The sequence below is a fragment of the Macaca thibetana genome, chromosome 10 (assembly GCF_024542745.1).
Source record: "Macaca thibetana thibetana isolate TM-01 chromosome 10, ASM2454274v1, whole genome shotgun sequence".
Classification (NCBI taxonomy): Eukaryota; Metazoa; Chordata; class Mammalia; order Primates; family Cercopithecidae; genus Macaca; species Macaca thibetana.
Window position 1 is genome coordinate 88,336,275 of NC_065587.1, and position 18,466 is coordinate 88,354,740.

General features: G+C 44.8%; 2 protein-coding genes across 2 annotated transcripts in view; both read left to right on the top strand.

Moving 5' to 3' along the window:
• The window catches only part of SLC24A3 (solute carrier family 24 member 3), a 502,167-nt gene that overhangs the window by 428,848 nt on the left and 54,853 nt on the right, over positions 1-18,466 (top strand). Inside the window, exons 7-8 of the mRNA XM_050805789.1 lie at positions 4,844-4,918; positions 16,516-16,541. Coding sequence (XP_050661746.1) covers positions 4,844-4,918; positions 16,516-16,541 — 101 coding nt within the window. The remainder of the gene's footprint in view (positions 1-4,843; positions 4,919-16,515; positions 16,542-18,466) is intronic.
• The window catches only part of NAA20 (N-alpha-acetyltransferase 20, NatB catalytic subunit), a 710,789-nt gene that overhangs the window by 319,840 nt on the left and 372,483 nt on the right, over positions 1-18,466 (top strand). The gene's annotated exons all lie outside the window — the stretch shown is intronic.

The window sequence follows — 18,466 nt, forward strand, 5'->3', positions numbered from 1 at the left end:
AATATCAGGATGAAATTCCAGCTGGGTGGGATTCCTAGAACTATAGGGGGAAAACAGAGCCTCTGGCTGAATCTGTGGAGGAGTGGATGGACTCCTGTAATCTGCACCATCTATGTTATTGATCAGTGAGGTCAAGGACAGAATTACTCACTGTTGGTTTTCTCCTGGGACCTCTAATCTGGTCTCTTTGCCAGAGTGATTTGTCTTTCTTCCATGCAATCATTTTGCAAAGGGCTACAGAAGGTGACCTGTCTTCTCATCAGCCTGCTGTGGCTTGGGGGACACCTGCCAACAGATGCATCTCTTTGATGCAGAGATGCTAACATGTCTCCCTCTGCCAGGAGATGTGTTCAGGGCTGAGCCACATGGCTTCTGGCCTTCATCTAGAGATAAGTGATCCTTCACTGAGAGGCAAAGGGAACCATATGGAGTCCAGAAGACCAGGGTATTCATGTTTGTGAAACAGTGAAACACTCAACCCACAATGAGCTGTAGTGGTGTTTTATTTTTGTAAATTAAACAGGTCAAATGGACAGGTAGTTTCAGTGTTTATTTAACTGATTCTCTTCCTCCTAGAATATATCCATATCTAGAATATATCCTTTCCATATCTACATTCCTATCTACAGTCTTTATAGTAACTATTTTTTTGCTTTGATCACTTACCTCGATTCTCTTGAAAGCAGTTTATTTTAAAATGTAGCTGTGGTCACTGGTTTTTGTTTTTTATTTATTTATTTTTTTTGTCTCTCAGCCTTCAACTATTCTCTTTTTTGGCTACAATTTCTATTATACTTGTTTTAATGGCTACAGTGAGGGAGAAAGGAAAATCCCCATGGGAGGCAATCGCAAGTGGGTGCCTGCTTTTCACCTTTGCCTGTAGTGAAGCATTGTAGTATAGTGTCTGGGAACAGGGACCCAAGGCCCAGGCTTCCTGGATTCAAATCCCAAACTGTTTCCCACTGCTAGTATTACCAACCTGGCTTAGTACTCAAATTCATCAAGCCCAGGTTGCTAGGAAGTGAGGGTAAGTCAAATGGTATTGGCCTCTGCAAGGATACAGAACCCTTCTAAACCTTCTTCTTTGCAGGAAGGGTCAGATAAATATTGCTTTTGTGGTGAGTGGTGGTGTCAGAAAGGTAAGTCAGAGGTGGACATGAGTTCATGATCACAGTTCTCACTGTAAGTACCATAGAATTGTGAATTATTTGGGTGTGTATGCCTTTCTAAATTCCTTCTAGAGTGTGGAAAGAATTCTTTGGTTTGATGCCTTCTTACCTGTGCTCCAGTTTGTCACCTCTATGCAAAAAAAAAAAAAAAAAAAAAAGATTTTGCTCTGAATATGGGGCTGAAACTTGATTACAATCCAAACATTGAAAACTATTCTATTTATAAAGAAGAAAAAGGATATCACTATCCACCCACATTTGACATCTAGACCTAGTACAAGATATATTTCTTGCAGAAGTAAAACTAAGTGGATAATTTGTGATATGCTTTCCTATCTTTATTTTTATTAAAGTTATATGGGCACAGAGCTTAAAGAGGCAACCCATTCTAGAAAGCTTATTATGGAAAACAGCCATCCTTCAGTCCCACCATCACCATTTCCCCACTCTTCTAAGGTAACTACTTTCCATTAGTTCCTGTTCCTGATATTTGCTCAGTATCTCTAAATAACCTACTTAGATGGCAGCTACTTGATTTTTTCAGTTACAGGCATTCTCCATTTATTTCACAGTATAGAAGAGGAGGGTTTGCGTCTCTTTTAGCCTCACCCATCTCACTACCCAGCCCCCATCTTCCCCTAAAGAGTTATAAGTTTGGTTAGAAAATATTCTGCTTAGTTTATTATCACTTTATGACCACTCTTCATAGTTGAGCCATTAATATACAATGGTTCATCTTCTTTGGGGCACAGTCCTATGTTTACCTTGTGGCTTATAATTGTCTTTTTTATTGTTTGCTTGCTTAGTTTTTTATGTTCTCTTCTTAGAGTTCTCTAATCTTCTTTCTGTAGATTCAAAATTATCAACTGCTCCATCAATTTTGTCCTTCTGGCAACATTTTTTCTGTAGTCTTCTGAGTCACTCCAATCTGGCTAGGTTGTTCTCTAAGCCTGCTGTAAAAATTTCATTTTGGAATTTCCTTTTATCATCCTTCTAAATTCTCCCTTCACTGTCATTCTAGAAATCCCCTTTAATTATCATCATAGATTCTGGTTGCTTGGTATTATGTTTTATTGTAACATAATTATATGTAACAAGTGCTTTACTCCCTTATTTTGGTGGAGTACATTCTCCAGTAGCTTTTTCAGAAAGGACACATAGGAGGCAAATTTTCTGAGACAACTAAAATTTTATTTTTATTCTTTTCTCATTTTTAATAATTTGATTGGGCATAGAAATGCAGTTGTTTTCCTTTCTAATTTTGAGAGCATTACTCCATTTTTTGCTAGCTTTCCATGTCTTTGTTGAGTACAAAATGTCACTCTAGTTTTTATTTTTTGTATATAAACCTGCTTTCCTCTGTCTGGTAATTTCTAGGGTCTGTTATTTGTCCCAGTGTTCTGAAGATTTATGATTATCTGCCTCGATGTACGTCTTGTTTTGTTTATTGTGCACTCAGTGAGATAAACTCAGAGGACCCTTTTGCTATGAAAATGCATGTCCTTAACTTCTGGAATGGTTTCTGAATTATTTATTTGATCATTTCCTCCCTCTGTGTTCTCTGTTTTCTGGAACTTCAATTCTTCAAATACTGGATCTCTTATTTTCTATTAAGGTAAAGAATGAGCATTAACTGGGCTGTATGAAGTAAGGAAGGAGGTTTGGAGAATAAATTCTTAAACAGTCTTTTGATTGTTCTGTTTTCAGGTCCATCTTTATTCTAACTTTTAGAACATTCCCAACTATTCTTCTGCTTTCCAGCTTCCAAAATTTTGTTGCTCTGATCAGCTCCTCTGTTCCTTTTGCATTGTGGGTTTATGACCTGTTTGCAAAAAACCCTTTAGTATTATCTCGTTATGGTATAACAAGAATGGTAATGGTATGTGTTCAATCTGCCGTTGTTAACTAAAAGCCCAAGTAATGTGTTAAAGAAATTCAAAATGGATATTTGCCACATGTTTTAAGCCCATTTGTCTGATTATAATGAAGTGAATAAATACAACCTTTTATGACCTGCTGGAAAATGAACAATTTAGTCCAATTTAATCTATTGCATAAATGGTGAGTGATGACCACAGATTCTAAGAGTTTACAGTACTGACAGAGAATGATAAAAGGGTAAAGAATACTTTATATTTATTCTAACGTGATTTTTCTGATGTGAGTTCTCTTCTTGACAACCCTGTCATGTGTGACTTAGATCTGCAAATGCTTCACCTAATAAGGCAAAATTAGCTACAGGAAATAACTAAGTGTTCATATAAGAAGTGGGGAATGCGTTAATGGAAAGAGACTGCCCTCGTTATTCATTTATGGTCCTATGTAAGTCATGCCTTTCATGTTATTTGAATCCAGAAAACCTCCAGTTTGACTTGGTCTGATCTTTACAGACTTGCACAGCAGTCAAGGAGGGTAGAGGCTCAGGGACTGCACGTCCCTGGGGTTCCTTTTTCCCACTGTGTTTGGTGTAGCGTGTGCCTGTCATTACCCCTGCTGAGAGTGTTGACTTGTGCTGTCTCTTTTTTCACTTACTAGGCCAAGGGCAAAGGTAGTCAGGCAAACATCCTGTGCCTATGGGGTAGTCGGTACTCTTCTAGGGAAGGGAAAGGGACTTGCCAGTGACAGCCCTTGGGACAAGGTGTGTGAACTCTCCCAGACTTATTCGTAAGGTCTGCCAAAGTGAACCTACACTGTAAAGACAGAAGAATACTAAATATTCCTTAATAAGAGACTTTGAAGAACTTTCCAGGGAGAAATAATTCTTTCTCCAGAACAGAAGCCTGAACCTGACATCCAGAGCTCTCTCCCCACCACTTCTAGCCCTGGCTCCTCTGCCCTCCTTTGGACCTGGCAGCCCCCTCCTCTTGCAGGGCAAGGCTGCTTTAGCCTCCAGCAATGTGCCTATCAGCCTCGTCTCAGCAGAGCCAGCATCTCTTTAAAAAGGGACATCTCCAAATGCCAAGAACATTTTCCCCTGGATCAGTGTGCAAATCAATCTTTCAAAGATTCTGATTAAACCAGGGGTCAAATGCCAGCAAGACCAGGCATACAATAGAGATGAGGGAAGAAGGTCTGGCAGAGACAAGCTTGTCCACACCCCTTCTGAAGGACGGCAGCGGCAGCCCAGCACAGGTTGCTCACTCCACGGGGCAGGACAGGCTGCAGCAGACGCTAGAGTCATGACAAAGGCACAGGTTAGGATTGCTCCTCCTATCCCCTTGACGTTATGGATGTCAAGGCAGGCCTGTTCCTGGGGCACGTGAGTCTCCTCTGATAGGCAACTTTGCATTAAGGATTCCCTGGGCCTCGCTGCACCTTCCTCAGACTGCCTGGCAGCTGGGACAGTGCACTCAACCATCCCTGTCTTCTTTGCGGGGATCAGACACGCATCACAGGTGGACAGGCTGCATGTCCAGCTCCCCCGATGCCCCATTTTCTATCACCGGCTCTTTCCCCCTAACAAAATTGTTGCAGGTTTAAGTCCATCTTCATGTCTGCCTCTCAGAAGATCCAGACTAATATGCCTAAATACTTGAATAAATTCCTATTGATTGGCAGATGGATTGGGTGCAGGACAGGAGGCCTAGACAGGAAGCTGGCTGAGCCTGCAGGAGTCCCGCCGTCTCATTTGTACAGTCTATATCCTGTTTGACTTTGTTTCCCTTCTCCTGCAGGTTGTGGCTCTTTCCTCCTGGTGCCTGCTGAGGGATTCGATTTACTACACGCTGTCTGTGATCGCGCTCATCGTGGTGAGTCGCTCTGGCCATTTCAGCTCCCATCAGTGCTCTTTTAAGCACCAGGGGTGGTGTGCAGCTCCTCCACGTGGAGTTCACTAGAGGTCACCTGTGGCGAGTGCGTGATGCATGTCTTTGCTTGGAGGCAGATTTCTTTCTTTCAGCTACTTTGATCACCCAGAACTCAGCCTGACCAATTGCTGGTCAGAACTGGCATTTAGACTTGGGTTATCTGGGTCTGTGAGAGTCCATGGCCGTTCTCTTGAGAACCTGCTGAGCATGGCTCTTCTGTCACTTCATTGGCATCCCTAGCTTTGGACATCACTTCTCCCCCTTCTCACTCTGTATGCTCTGCCAGGACTCCCTGCCCTCCCACAGAGCCCATTACCGTGGCCACCTTTGTGCCAACACCAACACCCGTATACTCAGCTACTTAGCAGTGACACCTCCCTGAGGTCCCGTGGTGGATAAAGAACTCTCTACTAGACATCTCCATGCCCCAACTCAACACGTCCCTAAATAGAATCCTTCCTTTTTTTTTTTTTGAGATGGAGTCTTGCTCTGTTGCCCAGGCTGGAGTGCAGTGGCATGATCTTGGCTCATTGCAACTCTGCCTCCCAGGTCCAAGTGATTCTCCTGCCTCAGCCTCCCGAGTACCTGGGACTACAGGCATGCACCACCATGCCTGGCTAATTTTTGTATTTTAGTAGAGATGGGGTTTCACCATGTTGGCCGGGCCAGTCTCCAACTCCTGACCTCAAGCGATCTGCCCGCCTCAGCCTCCCAAACTGCTGGATTTACAGGTGTGAGCCACCGCACCCAGCCCCTAAATAGACTTTTGATGTTTTCCCCAGGACTTGCCTTTCCATATATTTCAGTCCCCGTTCCTATCTTAGCCACAAACTGGGAATGAGATTAAACTGACCTTTCCCTCAACTCCCAGCATACCCATGTGGCTTAGTTGTTCTGTGGATTTCAGCTTACCACAGTCTCCCCAGTGCATTCCTCCAGAACTGACTTCAGCTGAGGCTCTCTGCATTGCAGGCCTGACACAGCAGCTGCTGCAGTTCATGGCGGGTCAGTGTTTCCGTGCAGTGCATCTCCACCGCTTACTCCCCGCTTCTCTCTACCCCCAGCCAGTCCTCACGGCCATCCAACTGGCGTCTCCACAAAGAACCCCTGCAAATGCTTCTATCCCTTGTTCAACTGCTCAGTGGCTCTGTGTCGTCTATGGGGAAAAAATCATACTCTTTAGCGTGGCAAGCTGGGCTGTCCACAAAAAGGATGAAAAATTGGAAAGAAGATTGAAATAGGAGTCGGGAGATCTGACTCCTAGTTCTGCTTGCCCCTTTACCATCATGGTTAACTTTATGTGTCAACTTGACTGGGCTAAGTTGTGTCCAGATGGGCTGGTGAACGTATTTCTGGCTGTCTGTGAGAGTGCTTTTCAGAAGAGATCAGTGTCTGAATCCTAAAAGATCACCCTCCCTACGGTGGATGAGCATGATTCAATTCACTGAGGGCCCAAATAGAACAAAAAGGCAGAAGAAGGGTGAATGTGCCCTTTCTGCTTGAGCTGGGCTATGAATCTTCTCCTGTCCTCAGACATCAGTGACATCAGTGCTTCAGGTTCTTGGGCCTTTGGATTCAAACTGGGACCTACAGTCCTGGCTTCCCTGGTTCTCAGGCTTTCAGGCTTAAACTTGCACTACACCACAGGCTTTGTAGATGGAAGATCGTGAGACATCTCAGCCTCCATGGTACTGTGAGCCAATCCCTCACAGCAAATATCCATTATATATATTGTTGGTTCGGTGTCTCTGAAGAGCCCTGACTAATGCAGGCTTCACTGGCTCTCATGACCTTGGAGAAATCAATCAATCTAGGTTTCAGTTTTCTTACCTACACAATGGGGATGGATCAACTAAAGGGTCTACTCACTTGTTTGACGAAGCTCTTAACAGTAGATTATTTTATTGTAAATCTTTATATAAATAAAATGAACATGAGGGTTGATGTGAGATTTTCCCTGAGGAACCAGACAGGTACTTCAGTGACCAGCAGTTTCTGACATTGAAAATCTTGAGTTTACAAACCATCACAAGGTTTGCCAGGAGGTCAATGTTCCCTTAAAATGTGCTCTCAACCTTGTCCTCCAGTGTCCCCAGATTAAAACAGGAAGGGAACTGGACCTGCCATGCTCCCCTAATTCCAGGGGCCCTTTATCACTGGGAGGGTTGGAACCCACCCCACAGAGCAGAGAGGTTCGGAATGTCATGCTGGAACTGAAGACATGCTTCATCTTTTACACTTCTGGTTAGGAGATTTAAGGACATACATGAACTATGTTCTTGTTCTCAGTTATTACCCGTGAAAAGGGTATGATCCCCTGGAACCCAAGGACTCTTCCCAGACTTCTCTAATACCCCTTCCAGTGAGCTTCATCCTTCTATGCACAAACCCACAATGACTGCGTGCCCTCTGCTCTTCTGCCATTACGGGATGTTGGGATGATTTTTGAAAATTATTTTTTTAAAAAAGACATGGTTAGGGAACAGTGTCAATGAACACAGCCCTCTACTTTGCTGAATTCCAGAAGGAGATGACTGTGCTCATGAAAACAAGGTGGTGGAACGGAACGGAGCAGATTCGGATCTCCTGGGAGCACAGACTTAACCACACATTCCCAACAGCAGTTCTGCTGGTGTTGGCTTCTTTCCCTGTTTTCCGCATAGACACTAACTGGACTATGTGCGAAATCACTTGTCTTCTGTTCAGTGTATCTGGATATAGCCAAGATAAAATGAATATAATTGTTGTTAATGACGTGTGAAGAAGTAAAGAGGTTTTTCTTCTTTGGGCTTTGAGTAACTCCCTCACCAAGTCTGGTCTTTGGGCAAAGCAATCATCTGTCCTCGGGGTGCAGTGTATAAACCCCAGAGCTGAGCTAGCTGAACACGCAGGCTGCCAGGACAGCTCCATATTTCATTCAGACAGCAACAAGCCACACAAGCAAATGATTCTTTGCTGTTACCTGAAGATGTGGACTGTACATTTACAGACCAGGTGTCAAGGCTAGAGTTTTGTGATTTGAGAAAAACTACATCTCTCCACTGTTAAGAAGAAATAGGAAAGATAAAGTTTGAGTTCTCAAGGTTAGGTCTTGGTTCTTTTTACTTTAACTGATGTTCCTCCAACTTCAGTCTGCACTGGAAACACCCAGGATGCCTATTTAGTTCAACAGCCTCTTGGTTAGGACCTGGGAAATTGCATTTTAACCAACATCTTCCCTCAACCGCAGGTGATTCTGATGCCAGTAGCACCACACTGCATCTTGAGAAACACAACTTTAAATATGGCTGGAAACTGTTTCCTCGGGGTATTCATCTCTGGCATAGAAATGACAATTTCTAGAGTCAGTTTTGAGATTCCCAAAGGAAAGGAATCATAGCAGCCTAAGTAAGTTTAGTTGCCGGGATTTCTGACTATTGCTAGTCTGAGTAGACTCTTAACTCTTGTTAAGTGGTGGCCAGACTCCCAAGGTCATTTTTACATGAGATTTGAAAATGTCCATGAGGGTTAAAACAGAGTTTCACACCCAAAAGTGCTGCAGTTCACAAAGTACCTCTCACAATGTCTCCACATCTATTCCATGCCCCCAGCCAGAGGCTACGGCTCACACACACTCTGTGTCTTTTTTCTTATTTTCCTCTTTCTATTTCCCCTAATATCATGGTAACAAAATCATTTTTCCTCCAGTTTCCCTTAGGTAATACTAAGCTTCTCTATAGGACTCTGCAACGAGCACTTGAAATTCCTTTATTTAAAGGCCCTTTCTGCTACCCACCAAATAATTACCAACCTTCCCAAACAATGCATTCAACTATTCGGGTGTTTTCAAACCCTCCTCCCTACTATACAGCACTGAAATGTTCAGAAGGCGTAACTGTCAGTGTCCTGAGGTTGTGCAATAAAGAGCTCCTTCACCCAGAGGGCAAGTCAGGATTCAGCAGGACCAGATGCTGTTCTGTGTACATGCCCACCAAGGGGTTCTTCAGACCTCAGCAGAGCAGCCCTGGAGACAAACCATGGGGCCTGGAGACCCACAGAGAGGCACCGCGACTTCTCCAGAGATGCTGATGGCTGCTGAGGGGCTGAGGGTTCGGAGGAGGCCAGGAAAGTGCTAATGGAGTCCTTATGACCTGGATTCAAAATGGCTGAAATGTCAGCCGATGCGGGCGGGACGTGGGCGGGGCCGACAAGCAAAACCACAGGAGCAGGAAGCGCACGTGCATTCCAAAACTGACAGAGCTCACCACAGTTCATTCAGATGGAGACGCAGGGCGATCCACTTCCCTGTTCGGGTGTTTCACCTAAATTTTCCTCTGTGCTATTTTCTAGTTTGTTTGTTTGAAGGAGAAGCAAAAGAAATGAATTTAGTCAGTGTCCAAAGCAATTATAATTTCAAAAACATAAAATGTGTGCTTCTCGGGGCCCTTCCCCCGCCCCAGTCAACGTTCCCTTAGCCCCGGTGACATTCCATACTTTGAAACATCTGGCCAGCCGTGGAGAGGCTGGACAGTGGCTCTGAAAGCATTGAGGAGGCTCCCCCAATGCCTTCAGTCTCTTTTTGCAAGACAGACATCACTTTTTAAGTCCTGAAAGAGTTCTAGATTCTTTAGAGCCCTTCCTTGTGCCCATCCACCCAACAGCCAAGTGCAAGTCATTGCAGATTCGTCGCTGCTTCTCCTCTGCCCCCAGTGAGCACTTCAACTGCGGGTATGTCCGGCCTCCCAGTCCTCTCTTTTCTCCAAATTCCAGCAGGCCGACAGTTTTTTGTATTGAAATGTTACTGTAATTTACATAATCAGATAATTTACATAAATGCAAATTATTCATTACATAGGCAGTCTAACAGCTGCTCTAAAAGAAATACTTTATTTTTACCCTTCCTCTCTTCTGGAGGAGGGGGATTGTGAACGTGGAGAGGAGGGCAGCCCCCAGGGGAAGCAGATAGGCCTATGGGACAGGTCCCAGGTAAGGTGGACTGGCTTGAAACTCCAAATTCACAAGTGCTGCCTGTCTGCTGATGGGCCAGGTGAGCCCTTGGCAGCAGTTTGGGGCTCTTCAGGGCAGCCCGAGCACTGGCACAGCAGCGAGGTTCCTTCATGCCAACACATCTCCTTCCTTCCTTGGGACATTCATTGTCATGGCCCCAAGTGGATGGAACCCAGGAGGATATGAGAGAGCTCAGCTGACTCACCTGCCACAGGTGCCCAGCACTTCTAGCAGAATTTACATGGTGATAGAAATGGCCTGCAATCTGTGCTGTCCAAGGTGGTAGTCACTAGTCACACGTGGCTACTGACAGACAACTAGTGGAACTAAGGAACTACACTTTTTATGTTATTAATTTTAATTTTTAACAAGTATAGACTTGATCCTCAAGAGGGGACTGTGTTGGATCTACTGATAATGACATTTTAGTTTAATACTTGTGACTATGCACGAAAGCTATTTGTTGAATCCCACCTTAGAGATGGCATCACCAGGGCTCCGGTGGTTAAATGGTTCACCCAAGGTCAGGGACTGGTAATACCTCGAGTTTGCCAGAGCAGGCGTCTGACATGGTGCAGCTCTACTGCCCCAATATAGAATTTGGACTTTCCCTCCAGTAAAATCCTCCTCTTACAGTCTTTAAAATCATCCTTACCCCACCGCCCACTCCCCCTGTTAGAGATGAGCGTCACCTTCACTAACTTTGCGGTCTAGTTTTTCGGCAGAAGGGAACAGCTTCAGCCACCCCCCTGCTAGAATTTTTTCATTAAAATAACTAATCTGAAATAATCTGGAAATGACTGTATCTTGCCCTTTCTGTGAGAGAAAAGACATCTCAGAGGTCGTGTGGAAGGCTGTCCTTCACCGGCAGCTGGCTGGCCTCCAAGGCCCTGTTCCTCTGACCCATCACCCTCCCCTCCTGCACACATTTTTCATGGGAATTAAGCTTTTCTCTCTCCAATTTAGAAAACTTGGGGTTCTTATTTTTTTATTTCAATGGTTTTTGAGGTACATGTGGTTTTTGGTTACATGGATGAATTATATAGTGGTGAAGTCTCAAATTTTAGCATGCCCTTCACCCGAGTAGTGTACATTATACTCAATAGTAGTTTTTTTAATCCCTTGTCCCTCCTCCCACCCCCTCTTCTAAGTCTCCAAAGTCCATAATACCACTGTGTATGTCTTCGCATACACAAAGCTTAACTCCCACTTATAAGTGAGAACATACGGTATTTGATTTTCCGTTCCTGGGTTACTTCACTTAGAATAATGGCCTCCAGCTCCATCCAAGTTGCTGCAAAAGACATTATTTAGTTTCTTTATGTGGCTCAGTGGTATTCCATGGTGTATATAACCACATTTTCCTTATCCACTCATCAGCTGATGAACACTCAGGTTGGTTTCATATCTTTGCAACTGTGAATTGCGCTGTGATAAACGTACTCACGCAGGTGTCTTTTTGATAGAATGATTTCTTCTCTTCTGGGTAGATACCCAGCAGTGGGATTGCTGGATCGAAGGGTAGATCTACTTTCAGTTCTTTAAGAAATTCTCATACTAGAAAACTTGAGGTCCTTCAGCTCATTGTGCCTTCATTACATTTCAGCTCTCTTTCTGGCAAAGTCGGAATAACTATGGTAGCTAGAAGATCCTCACTTTGAATTCTGACTTTGACAGAATTTTAAGATCCTTAAACAAATCAACTATGGTCTTACAAAGGTCGCCTGCTGTCGACAGGAGGAAGGAAAGGCCTGCTTTAATGACACTGGGTAAACTAGGAGACCGGTTACACTCGCATTTGCTGCTTGAACAGAGAAGTGCATCCGCTGGCCTGGAGACTCCAGAGAGGAGCCTCTCATCTCTAACAAGAACAACTTGGAAACTTTAGCTACGTGTTTAATTTCGGTTTTCCCTGCCTAGCAAACATAGTCTTTTTGGTTGAACTACCCCCATCTCCTTTATCCTCAGTACTTATCCTTTTTTCTTCCCTGTAGCCTGCCTTTATGTATTTATACAACATGATTAGCTCTGCTAAAGCCCTGCCCTTAGGTCATTTATTCCCTGCCCTCCTGCAACCACAGCCTTCATCAATCAAGCCAGCCTACAAGATATCCTGAAGTGGGAATTCCTGCTTAACTTTGAAATATAAGCGATATTGGTGCCTAACAGCCAGCTTTGCAATGTATTCCATCGGATCCCTCTCCTCAGTTGAAATCACCATGGCCTTAGCTAAGCTGTCTGTACCCCCACCCGAGAGCTGAAGAAGTGAGAACTGCACCCACTCAAGGGAATTCCCGTGATGTTGAGTGGGAAAAATCTACGGGGGACTGTTTTCTTTACAGCAAGGAAGGAAAGCGTGTCAGGTTTCAGTCTCTTGAAAGAAAATGATGATGTTGATTTTCTCCTATTATTTTCACTGCTTAAAATTCTCATGGTGCCAGTGATTACAATACATGCTATGAAGTCTTGGCTTCAGCAGTGCGGCCTCTCCTGCTTCATGGTTACAATTTACAGTAAGCAAACCCAGGGGCTGACATGGCGATGTTGAGACAGCCACCTGCCTCCCAGCTCAGCCAGCCTCTTTTCTCCCGCATATACCAGGGGCTCCTGGCTCTTCCTCCCCTGCTTCTCCATGTTGAGCACTCCATTCCCTTGGCAGCTATCTGGGTTGTTCTGATATCCAGGGATTCGCCAGCCTGCTGTAAGCCGGTCTTGCTTGGAAGAATTCTGGAGCAGACACCAGGAATGAAATGCCGGTTTCCATGGTACCCAGCCGTTTCTCTGAAGCCTGGAGGAAATGAGTGCTTTTTTCAAATTCATTCCTGTTTAACATTTCGCTCAGCGGCAGAACACGTTAGGGTGAAGCCAAGGGTGACTTTGGATGAAGCACATGTGGGTCAGAGGGCAGAGGCCCCCTGACCAGCTGGTGCTCAGCAGATCTGAGACCCAGCTATCAGGATCACCCTTGGTGGTCTCTGGGCTATCACAGTGCCTGGCCCCCAAACAGAACCAACAGGGCACAGAGAGAAGAGCTGCTTACCCATGGCTTGCTTTCACAAATCTGATGGGGAAGAAGCTGAGTCAAGTGCAACTCATCGTGAGGACTGAGTGTTGACCACAGGACAGAGCACCAGGCAGGACCTGCCCCTGGAACACCACCTTGCCCCGTGACAGCAGCGGCTGAAGCCGCCTTCAGTAGGCTGCCTGCCTTGAGGTGCTTCCCTTCCTTCCAGGAGATTTAATAGAGCTGCGAAAATGGACTTGAACTGACTTCATTTCAACTTCACTACCTTGGCAGGCTGGACATGGAAGGAGGACTGGAACGTGAGCACCACCTAGTGGTCATTGGGGGGAACTGTGGGTGCAACTTCTGGTCTAGAAAGAAATGATTTCAAGTTTTCTTCTACACTGGTAATACTGATCTAAGGGATGGGGGATGTTGCTTTGATTTCTTTTACTCTCAGCCAGTAGAGCATAAACTACAGAGGGATATACAACACGTGTATTAAGTGTATTGAATAACATGAAATCTTTAAGGAATAACAAATTCATTTCCTAACCTTCAGCAAACTCAAGTGAAAGGAACCTCATCCTTGTTGTTTGAAGAGTTTTCCGAGAGAGCGATTCAAATGCTCCATCAAGATGGTCCAGCAAGGTACCCTCCCAATGGAACGTTCTGCAAACAGTACCAGTCCTCATTTCCAGTCTTCCAAAGAGGCAATGACCAGCTGTTTGTTCTCCAAATAACAGCACGGAATGCTCACAGGCAGTTCATAGCTCATCTCCACCTCCTTTCTCACGATGAGGAAGCCCTGCTTCTGTTTAGAGTGTTTTTAGAGACAGGGTCTTGCTGTCTCCCCAAGGCTGGAATGCAGTGGTCAGATCATAGCTCACTGCAGCCTCAAACTCCTGGTTCAAGTGATTCTCCCACTTTGATCTCCCAAGGTGCTAGGATTACAGGCATGAGCCACTGTGACAAGCCAATTTAGATTTTCTAGTCCCCTTTGTTCATTACGTTGTTCTTTTCTGAGTCCTCTCATTCCTCCGCACAATCCTCTTAAAGGAGAGGGATAAACCAGAATGATGTTTGCCGTCAGCCACAGGGTAAAGAAGACCTGGCTTTGCGGACGCCGCCTCCTCCTCCTCCTTCTCCTCCTCCTCCTCCTCCTCCTTTCTCCTCCTCTACCCTTATGCATTCTGAGTGATGGAGCATCTTCACACCAGGCAGAGATCAAAGGGGAAGCTGTATCAGTTATTTGCATGTTTCCAGATCTCCACCATTAGTTAGTACTTGTAGTGAGATCACCTGCATTTCTCTCTCCCTGTCTGCCTCCCTGAACCATATCCCCAACCACAGCTCCCCAAGCCATAACCATTCTCTTGACTCCAGGGTCATGAAGCTCTGGCCCTAATAGCATATTTTGTCCAGTCTCACCCGGATTTGCCCACTGTTTCTGTTTCTCTGATTATTGTGTGCCTATTTGGGGTCCCTCATACAATTAAGCCCAATCTCATTTTTTCTTTGCTATGATCATTGAAATGATCAGTAGCTAAAGTCCTATGAATCTCGGGGCTGACTGCTAGCAGACAGGAAGTTCACTTTCTTCCAGGGTGAGTGATCTCCAAGCTTTTCCTTTGCAGAATCTGTGCCCCAGCTATGGGGAGGATCACACAGAATCAGGGCTTTCTGAAAGCTGCTTTCATATTCTACGGTATTGCCTGCCTTCCCTGATAGAAGAAAATTAAATTGGCCTGGTCTAATAAACTCTCAATATCTCCTGTTCTCTTAAGTGGCTACAAATTGATTGTTCCAGCATGCTGCAAGGGCTGATATTGAATTAACTTCAATTAATAGAAAATGTTTTCTATCTTTAATTTGATCTGCTCCATGATTTTTTGACAACAATCTTTTTTCATAAAAAGAAAGGGGGTTATACAAAAGAGCTGTCAGTGCCTTCTAGGAGATGGCTTCCATGCCATTCAACGTGGATTATGAGATTGTTGCGTATATTTCTTTAATTCCCTGCCCATTCTAGTTTGATGTCGTCATCCCAGTGTCAACTTGTTGAATCTGATAACAAAGATGAAAGTAACAAAAATGATGAAGCCCACGTTTCCAATGGCTTGTTAGGAAGAATGAGTTACAACTGAGCACAGCTCCTTCCTCCTCACCCTCATTTTGACCTTCGAGATAATTGGAAAGAGTTCCTTTTATGCGCTTTGTGACCTGTGCCCTAAGGTGTTCTCTACGTCTCTACCCAGCTGGTGGTTCCTGCCTTGGCTGAGGGCTGATGCCATGCCCACTTTGTTAACTGAGTTTCCCATCTCCAAGCTGTGATGGCGGTTGATACCCAGAGTGTCCTGCAAGTGTCTGCTTCAGTCTGCAGAGGGCTGCTGCCTCTAAAGGAAAGGCCACTCTGAGACGACCATACTCAAAGCAGTCGTCCTTCAGGAGTGTGGGAAGAAAGAGCTACGAACCATGTCCTCAGCCTCCTGCTTCTATGAGATACAGGTGTACTCGTTCGGTTTCGGCAACATGTCATTAGCCATGTGTGTCCTGAAAAGGACACCAAATTCGGAGCTGGGGCTGAGTTTTCGAGCCAATTCTGCAGCAGATGGAGCAACCCCAGGAAAATTACTTACGTTCTCTGTGACTCGGTTTCCCTGTATAATCAAAGGATTACACTAGATTCCCCCTCCCCCACCCCCACCCCACAAGGTGGGAAATGATTTCAGATGGTATTTAGACCAGGACTTAAGTAGATTAAATCCTGCCATGTATTCTCTCTGTATTCTCTTTCAAGTCCCAACTGATGAGTAAACCTCAGTGGGATGCTAGTGTGCCTTTGACTGCTTCTGACTCCTAATAATCTTCCTTACTGAAAGGGCAGACCATGCCCAGGGCTTGGGCAGCTGACAGTGTCCAACTGGGATTTGCAAACACCATTTGTTGTGATTGCACTTATTTTTCAGGGTGATGGCAAGGGGTGTTGAGCCCCTACTTCTGGTTGTGATGTGAAGTTTCCTTTGAAAATAAATTATTTTAAGGAAACCAAAAAAAATCTATTAAAAGAAAAAATGGAACCCATAGAAGTCCAAGCACTTGCATAAAAACTGAAGATGCACAGACATGCAGAAATCTTACAGAGACTAATACTTGGAAGTACCTGCTGAGCTCCTACATCCCCTTGCAGATCTAAGATTCTACAATGAGCCTTGCTTTACAAAGCAGGTTAGTCACACTTGCCTGTCACTCTGATGTTGTACAGAAATTGCAGGAAGAAGGGAATTACCTGAGGCTGCTCCTTTCCACATATGCCCACCCTGATCTGCCTCCTTCCACTAACACTGGCCAAAGGCAAAACCAGTACAGAGGGGAGTTTACTCACAGGGACTCCAGGTCTCAGGACCACCCAGTCCTGATTATACCATGCCAGGAACAAGGTGGACACTGTGTGCAGCCTTAAAGAGTATGGGGTGTGTGTGTGTGTGTGTGTGTGTGTGTGTGTGTGTGTGTGTGTGTCTAATCTTCTATTCTTTTTATTTTTTCACAGTTCATTTATGATGAAAAAGTTTCCTGGTAAGTACCTCTTTTTCCCCCTTCTCATTTCCGAATGTTATGTTGTAGAGCCAAATATATTGAAGACCAGAGTTAGGATTCAAGAAAGAAAGGGAAATGTCATGACAGCTTATAATGAGGAGAATTTCCTGGGAACCCTCTGCACACCCCAGGAGAGAAATTAAATTCATTTTCACAGAGTAAAGACCTTTTCTCTTGGGCTAGAGTGAGGGGGTTCCATTTGAGATCTTAATATCTAAATGTCTTTATCATCCTATGTCTGGACATCATGGCTTAGCTGTGTCTTTCTACAGTTGGCCATGTGCTAGGGTAGAGTGAAGATCTGACTGATCTTTTGACCGGGTGCAGTGGCTTATGCCCCTAATCCCAGCAGTTTGAGAGGCCCAGGCGGGTGGATCATGAGGTCAGGAGATCGAGATCATCCTGGCTAACACGGTGAAACCAAAAATACAAAAAAATAGCCAGATGCGCTGGTGGGTGCCTGTAGCCCCAGCTACTCAAGAGGCTGAGGCAGGAGAATGGCGTGAAACTGGGAGGTGGAGCCTGCAGTGAGCCGAGATTGCGCCACTGCACTCCAGCCTGGGGGACAGAGCGAGACTCCCTCTCAAAAAAAAAAAAAAAAAAGAAAGAAAGAAAAGAAAGGCCGGGCGCGGTGGCTCACGCCTGTAATCCCAACACTTTGGGAGGCCGAGGCAGGCGGATCACGAGGTCAGGAAATCGAGACCTTCCTGGCTTACATGGTGAAACCCCATCTCTACTAAAAATATAAGAAAAATTAGCTGGGTGTGGTGGCGGGTGCCTGTGGTCCCAGCTTCTCTGGAGGCTGAGGCAGGAGAATGGCGTGAACTGGGGAGGTGGAGCTTGCAGTGAGCCGAGATCACGTCACTGCACTCCAGCCAGGGCAACAGAGCAAGACTCTGTCTCAAAAAAAAAAAAAAAAAAAAAAGATTTGACTGATCTTTTAAAATTGTGTCCAAACCAAGCTCCATGTTTCCAATCCCATGTTTATTTTAAGAATTAGGACCCAGGCACTTCAGTGACCATTAACCCATTAAAGTTCCTCCTGACTTTCAAAAGATCTTAGAGCTCTGAAAATTGGTATTGTTGGGGATTTTTTATTTTGATAGACGGAAACTGTTGCCCAAATTAAATATATGGGAAGACATTTTCATTTGGGCCAACTGTTCAAATCCTCGTTTTTGAGATGGGTTCTGAGCAAGTCAAACATGTTTGAAATGGAAATGGAAGTTGAGTGTATTGTGCATTTTCGTTGCATATTTTCTAATATTTGATCTACAGAGGTAAGCAATGTGAAATAACATCTTAGGAATACGCGTAGGTAGAAAATTTCCCTATTACTGAAAGCTAGGAATGAGCCAGAAAAAGTAGAGTCCACCAGGCTTCACTTTCCGCAAAATGACTGCTAACTCTTTTGTTGGAGTGGGCCTCTCTGTGTCTGAGGACATCTCTCATTTTCAGGATTAGTGGGAGGTGGAGAACCCATCACATTGATGATACATGTTACGTGCTATGTCAGGGTATTAAGATACTTTTGCTAACTCTGTCTCCTCTGCAAGAAGGAAGAGGAGGAGAGACAGCTAGGAGAAAATAAGAAGGAGATCTTCTTTGAATGATCATGACCAATAGGCTGAAAGGAATTGATCTCCCCAGGAGCACCCCAGATCAGAGAGCCTCCTTGTTATATCATCCTGGAGGTGGCTGCCAAATGCAATGTGGAGTATTTTTCCCCCATGTCCTTGGGGATAAAGCGCCGCACAAGAAAACTTCCAGAAGCCGATGGCATAGTTCGCACAACCACTGCTCTGCCTTAGCAAACAGTAGGTGCTTCAGCATTGCTCAGTGTTGCTAGTCTTTGCTAATGACACTCCCCAAAAGACAAACAAGTTGTGATCACAGTTGATCTC